Raw genomic sequence first — 17,826 nt, forward strand, 5'->3', positions numbered from 1 at the left:
GGTCCATCTACAAGGCGCTGCATCTATCACACGGTTTCCTCACCTCACGACAAATCGTATTCCTCTCGATTCTTCATCTTCAACAGCGGTGATTACAACATTAATTACAAATCATCTTCCTTTATCTTATGATTATAGAGTATGATATGTTGTGATCAATAAAATTTGTTTAAAAAACGACAAAATTTATAAAGTGCATTTCAAGAATGTGCAGCAGTCACTGCCCAAAAAAGGTGACCCGAGAAAGGCGGGAGTGCCCACGAGGGAGATAAACAGAATGTTGATCGAGATATGCGAATCACCGTGGGAAGCAAGGGAGAAGGTGCCGTTTCAGGCATTAACCCTTCATCAGAAAACAAGAAACCTTCTGCAAAGTGGGGACATGGGATGAAGTGGAAAATAAAATGCAAAACAAAAAAAATGCAAAAAAAAAAGAAAAAAAGAGAAGAGACCCATTCTGACGAAGTCAACACCCAAAATGCCAGCTTCTCACTTCTCACAGTGCTTAACATACCTCAATCAACATCCTGTTCATTTCATCAATTGTTCTCCCTGTCTGCTGACAAATATCAACGCAATCAAGACAACTTCTTCATTCATGTTGCAATAATGACTCGGTAAAGCAGAGCACAGAAGTATTCTTGGTTTACCAGTTTGCCATCAGCATTGTTTTACTCCCAATTAGGAAAACACAAAGACAAGATATAGCTTCTTCATATATATGTATATATATATATATATGTATATATATATATATATATATATATATATATATATATATATATATATATATAATGTCAAGGCTCGTATAAGAGCTAACACACATAATGTATAACAAGGGGAGCATGAGGCAAGAGGGAGGGAGAGGTAAGCACAAAACAGTGGAGAAGACATGAGATCTGTGGAAGGGAGAGGGATGGGGCAGGGTACACAGGGTAAACAAGATGGACACGACAGGGACTTTCAGGAAGGAAAGCAGGGAATATGAGGAAGTGGGTTTGGGGTGGATTAACGGCGGTAGAAAAGATCATGGTTTTGGATGGGGGAAGATAAGAGATGGTGGTGAACGGCTGTTTTGAAGACGTGGAGGGAAGAGTGGGATTGAAGAGTGTGTGGGAGTTTGTTCCAAAGGTGGGGAAAAAGAGGAATGAAAGAATGAAGGTGAGCAGTGATTCTTGTTTACAATTAGCTGGGAAATGCATCCAGATTTATTTATTGCTTAAAAGGGACAATTTATTTTTACCATTCAAAAAAAAAAATTTCACTTATTATCAGATGTCGTAATTCGCAAATAATAATAATAATAATAATAATAATAATAATAATAATAATAAAATATACCCATCAGAGATGGGGAATCCCCCGCCATTGAAATAAATGTTGACGCCCAGCTAGCCGGACGGACGGACGGACAGCCGGACAGATGACCCGGGTGACAGTAATATCCCCCTTCCGCCACACGGTGGGGGGTAAAAAACTATAACTGCCACTTTATAACTGCTGGCAGTGATGACCGGGTAGCCAGACATCCGCCTTTGATACAACGTGAGACTTTCTGTCGATGATAGTTGCAAAGTTTCGCTTCGATAGGATAAGTGGATCCAGAGAAAACATTATTTCATGGTGATACAAATACAGCCCTGCTTCGATACAGCGCGGGACAGACGAGTTACGAACCGGGTAGCACAAAGTGTTCAATCTAGTTCTTACGTATGCAGTTAGCCCTTTTTCCTGGGGACATTGTCGGTATCAATTGAATTGCTATTCCTGTACCCTCAAACGCATTCAGGTGCAGCCAAGTGAGCCCTCTGGAAAAAAAAAAAATCTAAAAGTTCTCAGATTCAATTAATTAAATAATTCTGGCTGCCAAACAGTGTGGCTGATTGGGTTGAAATTTTAAACCCACGTTTCACATGTCAGCTAAATTATAATTGTGAAGTTTTGCATATATATAGAAGCAGCGGTTCCAGAGTAAACATTAATTAATATAAATCCTTCAATCCAACATGGCTGCCAAACCATGTGACCTATCGATTAGAAATTAACAAACTTATATTCACTGCTCGTGTGCAATATGTTTGTGATGTTTCCCCTTGATCTGACCAGCCATTCTGGAGAAGAAGATGTTTGAAGGTTTGAGGGTAAATTCAACATGGTCACCAAACCATGTGACCTATCAATTAGAAATTAACAAACTTGTGAAAGGATGTCTTGGGGAAAGTGTGTGTGAATTTTTGCCTCAATCTGTCCAGCCGTTTTGGAGAAGAAGATTTAAAAAATTTATTAATTTTCAATCCAAGATGGCTGACGAACCATGTGACCTATGACATCATAAATTTACATTCTGCCTCCAATCGTGTATTGGAACACGTGTGTGAAGTTTCATGTTAATCGGATATGGTGCGTTTTTCTATCCAAGATGGCCACCAAACCATGTGACTTGTGACATCATAATTTTTACTATGAATGCAGACATGACGTAAGATGATAGATGCAAATTTTCGCTTCGATAGATTATGTGATTCCAGAGAAAACATTATTTAATATTTTTCTTGAATACAACATGGTTGCCAAACCATGTGACCTATCAATTAGAAATTAACAAACTTATATTCACTACTCATGAGCAATACGTATGTGAAGTTTCCCCTTGATCTGACCAGCTGTTCTGGAGATGTTTGAAAGTTTTAGGGTAAATTCAAGATGGCCACCAAACCATGTGATTGATCAATAAGAAATTAGCAAACTTGAAAAAGGATCTCATAGGGAATGTGCGTGTAAAGTTTCGCCTCAATCTGTCCAGCCGTTCTGGAGAAGATTAAAAAAAAAAACAAGATGGCTGCCGAACCAAGTCACCTATGACGTCATAATATATTTTTTCTATGGTGAATTGTTGTGTAGATGAGGCTCAAGAAATTTCAGATTTTTCCTCTGCAGCGTTCTACTTGTCGAATTTTCACCGGGATACCGCTTCACTGATGACGTCATGAAAAATCACCCGTGTTCCTGATGGGGAGTTCATTAAAATGTATGAAGCGAAAAATGTTTCAATTGCACGGTTTCAGAGATACAGAGGTCCAAAGTTTATCGTTTTTTTTCAAGATGGCACCCGTACCACGTGACCTATGACGTCACAATTATCAATTAAGTTTGCTATCAAAAAAGATACATACTATGGTGAAAATTTCATGTCGATCGGACTTACCGTTCCTGAGAAAATGATTTTTAAAGCGAAAGAACCCTAAAATTGCAGGCGGAAAAAGAAAAATAATAAATAAACAGAAGAAAAACAATAGGTTACCCAGTCCCGACTGGGTACCCTAATAAATAAGAAATAAACAGAAGAAAAACAATAGGTTACCCAGTCCCGACTGGGTACCCTAATAAATAAGAAATAAACAGAAGAAAAACAATAGGTTATCCAGTCCATTAGACTGGGTACCCTAATTAACCATTTCCAAACAATCATTTGGTGCATTTTCCTTCTGAATAAAGTTGTCTTTTCTTTCGTACCTTGGCACACGGACACATTCGTCAACATTTGAGATCCCCAGTCGGCCATCTAAGGAAAAGCCCCAGGCAAAAAGCTGTCCTTTGTCATTGAGAGCCAGTGTGTGCATCTCTCCACATGCCACGGCAACAATGTTTTGAGCATCCAAGGCGCTGATCTGCTCTGTAAAAATATAAATCAGAGAAAATATAAAATAAAAAAGGCTCAATCAATTTGCTTCGCTGCACAAAATGGGCATCAACAATTTACTCAAAGCCTGTTGAAGCATAAGTGTTAACCACCAATACAGATTAGTTTGGTATGGTTAGTTCCAAAGCTTAGTCAAAACTTGATACAGCTTAGTTCCAAAGTCAAAACTTGTAATCCCAACTCAAAGTAAAGGAGACACGCACTTTATAAATACGATCAGTTATGCTTTCTTTTCTGACATGGGGCATTAAGCATGGGACGGCTTGGGCCGCCCCATTGCTTACCTATCGATGCTATACTTCACATAAACGATCCACTACCCTTGGGGAAAATATCATTCGATAATGATGACCTCGTCAGTTGCGTGGTTTGGCAGCCATATTGTATTGAAGGAAAAACAAACATTTGTTGTCTCTGAAACAGCTAATCCAACATAAACGCAACTAGACGTGTGCTATCAACTATCTATGGGGAACACATTTTGATAACGATTATGTCATCATCACATGGTCTGGAAGAGAAATTTTTTATTTCCTTCAACCAATATGGCTGGCAAACCAAATCACCGACGACGTTTTAGCGATGAAACTGATTCTCATGGGAAGTCGATGACGTTCTTAAAGTTGAACGTCGATCGGTTGGGAGTTTTGAGAGGATAGGGATTTTAAAGGTTTTAGCTAAAATCCAATATGGCTGGCAAACCACATGAGCTTTGATGTTTTAGTTTTTCAAACTTTATTTATCAGGGGTAGTCGATCATATGTATAAAGTTTTGCATCGATTGGTTAAGCGATTTCGGAGAAGAACATTTTAAAAGGATTTGTTTTTTTCAATCTAATATGCCTGCCCAACCACGTGACCAAGGTTGTAATAAATCTAAAACCCAATTCAAACTGGGCGGTCGATCACATAAACAGTTTTGCATTGATCAGATATGGTTCTACTGACGCCTCTCTGGCTTTGCCCCCCTTTTTTTCTCTGTCTTTGTTATGCCCCCCCCCCCAATATTTCCACAGGGCGATTAAGGTCTGCCAGCAACCCTTTTCTGTTAAAACTACCAAAATCAAGAATTACTGCTCACCTTCACTATTTCATTCCTCATTTTTCCCACCTCTGGAACAAACTCCCACATTCTTCAATCCCACTCTTCCCTCCAGGTCTTCAAAACAGCTGTTCACCACCATCTCATATCTTCCTCTATTCAAAACCATAGTCTTTTCTCTCCCCCCCCCGTTAATCCACCTCATACCCACCTCATTCAAATTCCCTGTTTTCCTTCCTGAAAACACCTGTCGTGTCCATCTTGTTTACCGCGTGAACCATGCCCCATCCCTCTCCCTTCAAAAGATCTCCTAATGTCTGTTCCCTACTGTTGTTGTACTTCCCTCTCCCATCCTTCATCTCCTTCTCCCTTTGTTATATGTTCTGCGTGTTGGCTATGACGTGAGCCTCAATAAAATATACAAAAATATGGTTATATCTGTTACCTCAGTTCTGTCGTGTGTGTATGTGTATGTGTATGTGTATGTGTTTGTCCCTCTCTTCCTCTCCCTCCCTCACTGTTGTAATAAACGTTTTGTTCACAAAACTTGCACGTCATCATTTGAGACAGGACATTGCCATTAAGCAAGAGTGAATTGGCTTAAAAAATTGGGTAATGGGCCGAAATGCACATTTAAAGCACTCTTAAAATATGAAAGCACAACTGGGAAACACATTTAATGTGCTTTCAAAAGACGAGCAGAGTACCCGCCCTACAGGCTATCTTGTTCCAAGCATGCAACACATTCTGACGCATATCTTTATTTGGGCGGTTATAGCCAAGTGACAGCTATGTATAGGAAAAAAACCCGGGTTATGCGCATGAAGCAAAAACATACCTACTGCTTACAATTCAAAACACCTCAACACTAGAAAACATGGGGACAGGAAAATACAGTGCTGTAAATGGTGAAGACTTGTAATACCCTCCCCCACCTAGAGGCAGTGCTACACAAAACACATTTACATAGAGAATTTGCGTCTCCCCCTTTACCCCCCCGCTCTCTCCCACCCCAAAGAACACTGGCAAAGATAAAACACCCCTATACATTAATTGCAGTCATGCTGATCCTCAGTAACAAGTCTGGATAGAAATGGGCCAGAACTATAAGAGGAGTAGAACGACAAACAAACCCACAAACACCGGTCCATGAATTATAGTAAGGATTAACGCGACAACTCACTCTCATCCATGTCAGTCTCTGCCACAGCTATATCAGAACGAGCTGATTCATCACACAGTCACGGATGCTTAACCCCAATATGGCCGTTCAAAAATTACGCAACACTATTTTTTTTAGGGAGACACGTACAGGCTTGATTAAAGCTTACGAATAATTTTTATTCGACATACGATTACATTTTGGGGGGGGGTCCCTCATCGTGATTAACACTCGATCCAAACAAAGCCAATGGAAATCTGCCGCAGCAAACCCGGACAGTGTATAATCAGAGACCTACAGGCCTCATGTGTTGGGCCTGTAATGTAACAAAGTTTGAATGTAAAATGTATATTCATGTTTTGCTTCATGCATATTTATGCTCCGCCCATGTCTTGCCTAACGCATATTCATTCTTTGCCCCATCCATATTTATGCTCTGCCCATGTATGGCATCATTTCCGCTGCAGAGGGCGAGCGGCCTCTTCCTCAATCTGGTGGGAGGTGTGGTTTTATAGAAAAGGAACGTTTTTTTATTTTTCAAACCGACGCTGTTGGGGTGATTTAAATAAAGAAATAGTGATTTGAACCACTGCAAATATTGGTTAAACTGCCTGGAGAATTCTTATTCAAGAATCTGGACATGCAGGCCGTTCCAGGATAAGGCCCACCAGAAAACCAAGATGGTGGCCATATAATTTTGTTTGGGTGCCACAGTGGGTGGAGTCATGGAAATGGAAATTTTGCGTGGTGCTGATAGACATCGAAGTCGATACACCGGGACATCACAGAACCATCGGAAAGCATCCCTAAATGAAAATATAAATAAATGAAATAAATAAATGCAGGTGAGCGACCTGAGACAATGGGGAAACACGGTTCATTGTTGCTTGCAATGTGTAAACATACCCTGCTGGTATATGTGTATGTATGTGTATATATATTTTTTGTTACGGTTCTGGGGGTAGATGGAGGAATTTCATTGGAAAGTTAGGATTGTATGGAGTTGCTTGGTCCGTGGACGTATAGGAGACATCTCAATGTAAATTAAGTATAGAAACTGAACTTAAGTGTTACTTGTCACCACAAGGGAGGTGGGTGGTGCTATGTTAATTAGATCGGGATTAAAGCCAGGATTGTATGGAGTTGCTTTGTCCGTGGACGTATAGGAGACATCTCCATGTAAATTAAGTAGGGAAACTGAGCTTAAGTGTTACTTGTCACCACAAGGGGGGTGGGTGGTGCTATGCTAATTAGATCGGGATTAAAGCCCCCAGTATGTAATTGCCCCCTGTGACCTTTTCCTACGTTTTTGCATTTACAAGCCAGTAATGAAAGAATTGCGTTTTTATAACAACAACCAGAATAACATGCCACACGTCCAAGCAGGCGAGAAGCCCTGCCTTCCCGGTTTGTGCTAACAAGCCACACCTGGAGGTGGATGATCGATGGGCATGACATCAGAAGCAAGGAAGAAGAGATGGTTTGGTTGAGTTGAATCGAGTTATGATAGGAATGTGGCTGGGACAGAGGATCTCACTTTGCTCGACTCTCGGCACGACGAAATGGCTGCACGATTCTCGTGTCGTGCTGTAAATTTGCCCGCGTGCTGGGCAAGATGCTAATCATTGACTGTTTGGCTGAACCGTGAAATTTGTGTATTTCAGAAGCGAGGAGGAAGAGCAGTTGGTGTTGTTGGCTTGAGTTGGATGTGAGGGACTCGGTCGAGAGATGACAGAGCTTGGAGATGGCATGTAAGAGCAGGGCATTACGGCTGGCTTTCCTTTGACGCATAAAGAAGACGGCACGATTCTCGCATTCATGCTGAGGTGAATTGGCTTTCGTCGTGGAGCAAGATGCTGGCCATTCACTCTTGGCTGGGTGGTGAGAGACCGACCTAAAAGCCTTGGATACGTCACCGAAGGGAGTGGCACCATTGTGCAGAGAGTGGCGTCAGCAAGCGCGATCGACGAGGAAGCCGCATGGCGGTTGGTGAGCCCTTGTGTCGAATACCGCCTCACAAATTACCTCACATTTCCCGCCCAGAGAGCGGCTCGGCACCATTTTGGGTGTGTCTTCCCATGTAGGACGAAGCACCTCAATCCCAAAGTTCAATTGAGATCACCTCTGGACAAAGCTAAGTGCCAGAATAAAGGGAGGATTTTCTTTTATTTCATTTTCCCCTTATCTGTATTAAAGTCCATGTGTAGAGGCACCTCGACTTTCGGCTTCAATTTACCTCACGTATTATTATTACATTTTGAATTACTAGTACGTGCCCGTAAAAATAAATAAATAAATAAATAAATAAATAAACCAATGTCACCCGCAGGGTGACCCGTATATTTCCAAAAGGTGACCACGTGTGACTTCTTTAAGGTCACACTGAGGTGAACAGAGCTGCTATCCACCAGGAGCGACTCCTTGAGGAATATCTGCCTACGAGAGATTCCGATGAGAATCGTTCTACAGAGTAACCATGAAAAATATGCATTTGCCTCATAACGTCACCAAATGACGTCATAATGTCTCAAGCTTGACATATCTAGAAAGCACTCAGAGGTGTTCAATTTGAGGTACTACACGATATGGTTCCTAAAACTTGAAAATTTGACCTTGGGGTCAAATATGTTTGACCTTAGGCACTAACCATGAAGGTCAAGGCCAATCGCCACCAAAATTAATCAGCTGAGCGCCAGACCATGAACTATATTCCCATGAAGTTTGAAGACGATCCGATCAAAATTACTCAAAAAATAAGGGGTTCGTCGACTTCCGTGATTTGCGACAAAGTGACTTTGACCTTCAAAATTTTATGTGCTGAAAGGGACCTCTATTGGCCTCTGATATGCGAAGTTACAAAAATTTCCAATGATAACTGTGCTCTGCAGAATTTTTTATACATAATTACAGACAAACAAAAAAAAACATACAAGCTGACTAACATATCTTGCAAAAACTTTGTTTTGGCAAGATAATAAATATTCCAACCGCGAGCAAGAAACAACCTCACAGGCCATTTATTCGCTCTCGCGTGCCCATACGTGCGTAGCCCGGAAGTTCGCATATCACAGTTACGATGATTCGCAATTTAGGTTTTAATGGCCAATTATTCAATTAGCGCCAACGTATTTTACCTTTTCGCAATGTTGTCGCAAGGAAAAACAAAAAGAGAAGAGAAGAGAGAGAAAAATTTTTTACTTCCTGGTTCGGAGCATACCAGCACTCGGATGTTACCGAAATGTATGCACCGTCTAATATGAAAACGATCATAACTTGGGGCATTGTGTTTATCTATAAATGCGCATAAGAAATTGAGAAATTATTAGAATACACGAAGTCATCACTCTCCGGAAGCCCAACGTTGTAACCCGTAATGGGGACGGCGGCTGAGCTTCCCTTCCCCCATCGGCCACGCCCACGCAATAACGTGTCTTGTCATTGGTTTGGTAAATAAATGGCCATAACTTGGGAGGCACTTGTCCAATTAATATCAAACCTTGAAAAGGCACATCCTCAGGTCCACAGCAATATAACTGGCAAGTTTTGATTAGATCGGACCAGTGGTTGTCGAGAAACAGCGGTCACAGGCACAGATACAGACACAGACACAGAGATTGCTGGAATTATAGATAGATTACCCTTGTAAATATTTGTCTATTTTCATTAAATCCCTGTGTTTATTTTAAGTTGCTGGTGTCCATGTATCTGTCGTGGGTTCGTGTATAAACCCCTTGTGCTGTGCTTCCGTCATGTACGTGAATGTGCATGTGCCGCTCCTGCCCCTCATGCACATGCCATAATCTCTGAGGATCATGTGTTCACCTCTAAGGAAAACTTCTCGGCGATCCTGCCTTGTCTGCAAGAACCGATGCAAGTCAGTATTAACCGCCCGTCCACCACAATTGGGTCGGGGGAGATTAACCTAACCGCCAGACCCGCAACAATACAGATATATAATATATGTGGACAAATTATGATGATGTCGCATCAAGAAGGGAATTAAAGGAATGAAGGTCACCTGGGCCAAAGTGGGGAAAGTTCATAAGAAGCTCCCCGTGCCAGGTGGCATGATTGGATAATAATCAATAAAGAAGAAAAAAAAAAAAAAACGAGTCAAATGTGATGAAACACATGCATTGCAAACTGGGATTTTAAAAGACTTGCACTCTCGACGTCTTGCAGATCTTTTTGTAACCACGTCCCTCAGCGGTAACTGACTTCCACCAACCTACTCCAAATCTGCATTTCCTCTGAACCATTCTTATCTTCCCCCATCTCCTCATCTGTTACCTCTTTCACTCTTTATTTTCTAAACACCTCACCCTTGGCTTGCTGCAGGATAAGCCATGTACCTCAGCCGAGCACCTTTGCTGCACGCAAGCAAAAACAAAAAGTAATGCTCTTTCACAGCTATGCTACATTGCTCTGTGTGATCTCTATCCACCCTTCCAGTACACTGCACTGTCCAGGCTCGTTGAAAAGATGTATAGGCTTGTAAAGCGACAAAGCCATGTGCTCAAGGTCAATGACATCACAGCTTGGTCTTTGTTAAATGTTATTTCCCACAAAGAAACAAATTAAACATACAATTTGTTTACAAGAATAGATTTATATAAAGCACAATGCATACTTGTGACGGCAAGTAATCTTTAAACAGCAGCTTCCCTTTGAGGCTTCTTTAACGTTTAATTACCAACACTCGAAAAGAAACCGATAAGGCAGTCATTAAAACTAGTAAGTTTACCTGGTTTCTTGCGACCTTTTTCATGGCCCAGCTGGCCAAGATCATTGCAGCCGCAGCTGTAGATGGTACCATCACCAAGCAAAAAGACAGTGTGTCTTCGGCCACATCCCACATCTTTCAAGTGGGATCCAATGCCTGCGCCACCAGGCTCAAAAAAAGGACACCATCGTGGCTCAGTGACAATTTCCTCATCAATCCCACCCAGACCAAGCTGTCCAAATGAAGCACTTCCCCAGCACTGCATTATCTATACACAGTCTGCAGGAAGACACACAAACAGGTTTGAAGTTAGACAGTTACCTGGCAGAAACTCAACAATAAGGAGGTAAATGTACACCTAACAGGCAAAGAATGCAATCAAGATTTTAAGATGTGGTTTCTAAATAACATTATCGGGAAGTGTTATGGGGCTGGCTGGCAGGATAGCCTAAAGTCGCATGCCCATTTGCCTGAGCAGTCTAGTCCGTGTTAAAATCTCGGGGCAGCGACAAACTGTCACCGCGGTATTTCGCAGGCAGGGCAATATAACAAGGGGTGTGCCATCGCTCGAATTGACGTCAAATTGGGCGTCCCATCTGCCGGCATTATTTGGTGCATGTTAAAGATCCCACGGTGTCCTTCGCGAACAGTAGGCGAGCTATCGTTCCTGACCAAATTCCAAAGTCACGTTGAAACTTACATCTGGTGCTGCATCTCTGCAAGAACTGATGCAAACCCAGACTGCATACAAACAAATGAACGACAAAGCTTCAAGGATAAAATAATGCTTTGCGGACATTTTCATTTGATTCCAATAGATTATTGTAACATTTTCTACTTGATGTTTCTGTCTCCTCGTTTTTAAACTCCGAACTATATTTCATTTTCATTGATACATGATACGTTGAATAAGTCTTCCATGAAAAAAATCCTCCTGGAATCATATGAAGATGCTGAAACTTCGAAATGTGATGTAGAAAATACTTTTGAACCTACCCACACACAATATAGATGAGGGCTTGATTTTTGTAAGACATTAAGGGTCATAAAAGAGCATATTTTGTGACTTGCGTAGGAAGGAAAACAAGGCAAACTACAGACTGATGGTCCAGGAAAAAAATAAAAATTAACTCATTGAGTTGTTCATTGAGACGGTCAGACTTTACAGTGAAGAAAGTTCAGGAAGGACTTCAATTACCCATGAGCTGAAAACTGCAAGTGCATCCATTGGTTTGTTCAGTAATTTCAGAACACAAATACGATGTATGTATGAACCAAACATCACCTGCTGACTGTGCACACCATTGAAACAGTGTAGGATATTTGTCACACTGGGTTTGACAGACCAAAAAAGAAACATTGATTTGTTTTACAATAAGCATGTTTCCATACAAAATTCACATTATTCAAAGACGAATAGTTGTTGGGGGGGGGGGGGGGAGAAGTGTTGAACCATTGTTGAGATTTTTGGAGTTTATGGATGCTTATTCTCCCCTTCTTGACATGTTATGGTGTTCTGAGGCCTACTTACATTTAACTCGTGATGTCAATGGACAGAATGTGAGTTTTTGAGCATTTAAAAATCCAGATTGAACATGTGAAATGCCACTTCCTCCACAAATGGGGTTGGGTCTGGTGCAGTCCATAAAACTGGGGTAATAAAGGAAACTCCTCTTTGATGGCAATTATGTTGCTTGGAAATACATTCTTCTTTCTGGGATTGCGAATGTTTTTTCTAATTTTTTCTAATGAGATATCTAGAGGGACACACCCACATCTCACAGATTATAATAATCTTGTATTTGGTCTATATTCCCAACTATGTGGCAGGGTCATCTCAAACAGTTTCTCTGCACGTTTCAACGAAGGCCTGCCATAACCCATGCCAATCCTGAAGTTAAATAAATAGCACTTCTAAAGATTTATGAAAAGCAAGTTTAGAGGATGGGCCACGGGACCTTTGATGACCTTGAAGACACAAACCAGTGATCATGATTGCACACACAACATTAGCCGAGATACTTGGGGAAAAGTTACAGACATTGTGTGTATATGGATACATGTTATGCTTAATCAGTAGAGGGAACATATCAAACTTAGCATGGGTCGGCAGGATGGCCGAGAGGTATGCACACTCACCTCCAAGTCGTCTAGCTTGGGTTTGAATCTTAGTCCAGCTAAAAAATATCACCCTGGTGTCTTACAGGCAAGGAGAGGCATCAATTTATGTGCCTTCCCTCAGATGGACATTAAACTGGGCGTCCCATCTGCTGGCTTTAGTTGGTGGATGTTTAAGATCCCACGGGATCCTTCATAAAGAGTAGGTGAGCTATTACCGGCACCCTGGCAAAATTCATGCCCTAACCTAGAGAGCACAGCTTAGGTAATTCTAGTCTTGTCTGCCTCTCTGGTCTATCTCTTGGGGAATGACTGAAGGGCTTGAAATTAATCAAGCAAAGTTCCCGATGATTCGTTTCGTGGGCACGGGATTTTGTTGGTTGCATCATTTCGCATCACTGGCTTCGCTGATAATTAGCGATGAGTCGACGCGGAACATCGACTGACTCACTTGTCCCACTGATACGGTATCGGAGTGAATGGATCCATGATCCGGCCTGGGCAGCCAAATCAGCTGGTTGACAACGCAGCATGCCAGGATTCACATGGCTACAATATATGCTGTCGTGGCCAAAAACATTGGCACCTGTGGATGCAAATTTCTCCAAAAATAGCATAATGGGTGATAAAAGATAAAATGTTTCAAATTAAACTTGATTGATAATTAACTTGAAAAAGTAAATGTTTTTAGCATATAGCACAATGTATTGCTACAACCCTTGAATGGGAAATGTATTCAAATACAACATGATTATTACATCTATGTGCTCGAACATGTATCTATATTTAATAATACATATTTTCATTTTAAACAACCTGATACCACCTTACTGTATTGAAAGGTTATCACTCTGCAAAGTTAAACACCCCTCTCCCCAAAACAGATTGGCCTTCCAAACAATCTTGATTCAGTAGAAAATAATCTGTTACTTTATTTAGCTTAGGGGATTCTGAAATACAAGCAATTATGCTGTTGTGGCCCGGAGTCGGGGCAAGATGACAACGAGGGGGGAAAGCCATCCCGGTTCCCACCAGACTCTCTGGAAGCGCAGGCTGTCACACACGGATAACTCCGTGACGCGGCGGGTCGCTAATCGACCGTAAACGTCAATAACTCAACCACGTGACCTAGGGTCCTCTGTCTAAGGTTTAACCGGTTACCTCAAATAATCACGTGCCCTAATTACAGAGGGAACACGCCCTCGGTCTGCCTTATCCAAACCAGGTCAACTTACCGAGTCAAATGCAGCCGAGCGAAACTGCCAAGGAACGTATCGGCAAGTAGAATTGATCGTTGGGAGATAAAGTCCCGTCTAGGCTAGGATACAAACCATGCGAGACCAATGAATGAAAAGACAAAAACGAGCTGGGAACATTGCTACACAAGCATTTATTAACAAAGAGGCGAGGGAAAATATGCGGCACAGTGAATGGATTTATTATTGCATGCAAAACAGGGATAGTAAGGAATTTGTGGGGTGCGACAACAAGGCAAGCAACTTATTAAGCGGACACAGAGCAGACTTATTCCGAAAAATCTTCTACACTCTTAACTTAGGCTAGGATAGGTTCCATCATATACACTCACACAAAACCCAATGAAGATGAGGTAATCAGAAGAAAGGAGAGGAGATGAGGGCTAATGGCCTCGCAATATCTTGCACAGTCGGCCGACGACGCTCCACTGAGCTATCCCACCTTGAGAGTCGTCGCGTTATCTCCTGCTTGTTTACTATGCGGGCTCAGCGTGGGCTCCGCACTGATCCAGAGAATAGGCGGGGCTGACAGGCAAGAATGGTGGTCGGCAGAGCCAGCAGGCGAGTGGAAAGCGGGTGGAAGGCGGAAGTCAGCAGGCAGAGTCAGCAAGCGATGAAGGCAGAGCAGCAGGCGAATGTGGAGATCCCAGAGAGAAGCGAGGCGAGAGTGGGCGGATCAAGCAGGCAAGTGTAGAGGTTGAGAGCGAAGCAAGGCGAGACACACTGAACGGCTTCACAATCCTCCCTTTTATAAGCCCCGTGGGGTGACGACCCGAAGTGACGCGTTGTCACCCGAATCGTGCGCTCCTATTGGCCCCCGGACACACGCTGCCTGGCTCCTTTGGCCGGAAGTGGTCCCATTCGTACATCCGGCGCAACATGGCCGAGCCGCGGAATTTGCTTGCACCAAACACCACGCCATGAATCACCTTGTACCGAACTCCGAGGCCGTGTTCCGGCGACTGGCCGAGGGTGGCGTTGGTCCCGCATTCCCGTTCAAGCACCCCCAGCGCTCTGCGGTTGGCGCTGGTCAATGCGCTTCTTCCATCCGCACGCCATGCGGCCCGGGCCGTGCAGCACGCCCCTGCCCAGTGGCGACTGCATCGAGGCGGACATGCGAGAAGGTGCGGGATGACCTCCGCCGTTTGCGGGAGATATTGGTGGGAGTTGGCGAGCGAAGGTCGATGGTGAGACACCGTTGTAAATCAGCGCACAGCCCGAATGAAGGTGTGCGCCACGCGTGTCCCGTTCAGTGCGGTGGTGATTATCACAGGGCTGCGTGCGTGTCTGTTATCGTGCATTTGCGCCTGCTTCACTTTGTAGCATGGATTGAAGGAAAGGATTGGATGTAAATCAGGGTTGAAAAGACATATATAATTATTAGATGCAGATTTGAATGAAAGGGCACGCTGCATGCATCCTGCACAGTGTAGGTGGAGGTTATCACAGGGCTGTGGGCATCCTGTACAGTGTAGTGATGGAGAGTTTTTCATCGTGATTTTCACAGGCGGCTGTCTGGGTGCGGTGCCTGCTTTGACTTATTTCATGGATAAGAGGAAAGAGTTGGAATGAAGATAGAGATATAATTAGATCTAGCTATAAGACCCACACAACACACTTCGTCCCGTTAACCCATTACACGAGGGGAAGGTCTAACTACATGTATACTAACAAAATAACTGTCTGGGGATCACTGTATGTTGGGTGCCATTGCCTTGGACCTTGGAGGCATGTGGTTTTCAGAACCACAGCAATATATTGGTGCCTGAAAGTCTGGCTGGAAGCAAGAGTCTGACTTCAATGGAATGTGTCTAAGTGATATCCAGATGTCTTTTCAAACTTTTATAAACTTCAGATTGTGAAATCATTTCCTAGCCCTTTCAACTAGAGCTGACCTCTGGATAACCACTACCAAGGGGTCATGTGTGATCTATTCCAGCACCCAAAGGGCTGCAGTGTTGGCACCATTCTTTCTCGGGGATGACCAGACATTCTCATAATCTCCCCCCCCTTTTTCCCCATCATATTTCTAAGAACTCAAAAAGTCCACGCACGGGAGAATCAGAGGAAGAGTGTGTTGCTTGCTTGTGTTATTCAGTCTCCTCTGGTTCACCAGACACGCATATGTATTAAATGGTTCAAATGTACAAGAGGAATTGAGTATTCTTTGATGCACCCTTGCACTTTTTTCAAATAATGCACCATTTCTTCCAGAAAATTGTTGAAATTCAAAAAAATTTTTGTTATCCACATGTATTTCTTCGGTTTGCAGTGGAAAAAAAAAAACAAAAAAGAAAGCTGAAAATTATGAAATCTTAGCATATTCCACAAAGAAATTCTAAAATTGACCAGAGAATATTATTGGCACCTTTCAGAAGTTGTTAGAAATAATTAGATTTCAAGCAGGTGATTCTTCTTTACTTTGGAACTGCACTCACCCGTGGTGAGTTGCAGATGCCAACAATATCAAAAAAAAAAAAATCACTCATTCAACGAGCTTGACTCGAGAAAAGGAGTCATTCTGCTGTTTTGTGTTACTGTGTGTACCACAATGAGCATGGCGAAAAGAAAGAAAACAAGAGAATTGTCTGAGAAAGTCAAACACAAGATCTTCACCAAGCATGGACAACCTCAAGGAACAAGTCCACCTCCAGAGACCTCAATGTTCCTGTGTCCACCATACGCAATGTTATCAGGAAGTTTAAGGCCCATGGCACTGCAGACAACCTCCCTGGACATGTCATACCTACAAAGTGGCATGACAAGCATATAAGTTGTGTGCCACATATAAGGAGTGTGGGGTCGGCCCGGGGAAAGAGCTGGAGCTTGGAGTGGAACAGGCTGGCAGAGATCTCTTTACAGACACACATCACCACCCTTTTCAGGCCTCCCCCCAACCCCCAATCATACTTCCACACCCCACACTCTCGCATCTCCACACAAATCAATCTCATTGACTCCCGCTGAATGCCAGAAAATCAACGGGGTCACTAACGGCCCTTTTCAGGATATGCATCATACTTTCGCACCCCACACCTCTTCACAAACACACATCACCCACCCAGTTCTGTATCATGCAAGCCAGCTGGTTCATGTTTAGGTAAGGGCAGGGTTGTACCCATACCCCACTACTATCACTGTCAAACTTACTTCGTTTTTTTTTTTGCTTTCACGGAATGAATGTGGCACCTACGATATTTGGGGTGATTGTCAAATGGGCTTCTGTGTAGAGATAACACTTTTGATGTGCGACTGTTTGACTTGTAAACATGTGCATTGCTGAATTATAATCCCTTACAAACTGCCTGGTTGCCTGTTTCATTTGATTATACCTTGTGTGCTGTATGAGGGAGTTCACCCGAGCCAATTTGAAATGTGAAACATATGGTAAAGCTTGGCCATATCCAGGATTGGTTGCGTCTTGGGAAGCTCAGTATAGTACTCTATCTGGGGGGGGGGGTTAATATGCCGGGACGGTAAAGTGGGAATTGGATGCTGGATCCAACCTAAATGAAATACTTCAGACAACCTCTGTGGTTGTTTAACAACTTGACAAACCGCGGAGTTATCTGTGGAACCGGTGGCTTCAGGATCGCTATCAGGAAAGTAGATTTGAGAGTTCTACTTGTAATCCTCCCCCGAGGTGAATCCATAACTATATATGTATATATATATATATATATATATATATATATATATATATATATATATATATATATATATATATATTTTTATGTACTATACTCTTTACAGAGTGTTGGTGCTACTAAAGCAGTTTATTGGCAAGGGTTACACTAGGTGGTTTACCATTGCCCTCCCAGCATT

General features: G+C 42.6%; 1 protein-coding gene across 8 annotated transcripts in view; it reads right to left on the reverse strand.

Moving 5' to 3' along the window:
- Window positions 1-17,826, reverse strand: part of HERC4 (HECT and RLD domain containing E3 ubiquitin protein ligase 4) — a 193,660-nt gene that overhangs the window by 146,503 nt on the left and 29,331 nt on the right. For all 8 annotated transcript variants that reach the window (XM_085881932.1, XM_085881927.1, XM_085881929.1 and 5 more), the window contains 2 exons: window positions 10,649-10,906; window positions 3,514-3,673 (listed from right to left, as the gene is read on the reverse strand). In XM_085881932.1, coding sequence (XP_085738058.1) covers window positions 3,514-3,673; window positions 10,649-10,892 — 404 coding nt within the window. In that variant the 5' untranslated portion in view covers window positions 10,893-10,906. The remainder of the gene's footprint in view (window positions 1-3,513; window positions 3,674-10,648; window positions 10,907-17,826) is intronic.

Source organism: Eptatretus burgeri, chromosome 5 (assembly GCF_056783735.1).
Source record: "Eptatretus burgeri isolate ZD-2024b chromosome 5, Ebu_testis_v1, whole genome shotgun sequence".
NCBI classification, from domain to species: Eukaryota; Metazoa; Chordata; class Myxini; order Myxiniformes; family Myxinidae; genus Eptatretus; species Eptatretus burgeri.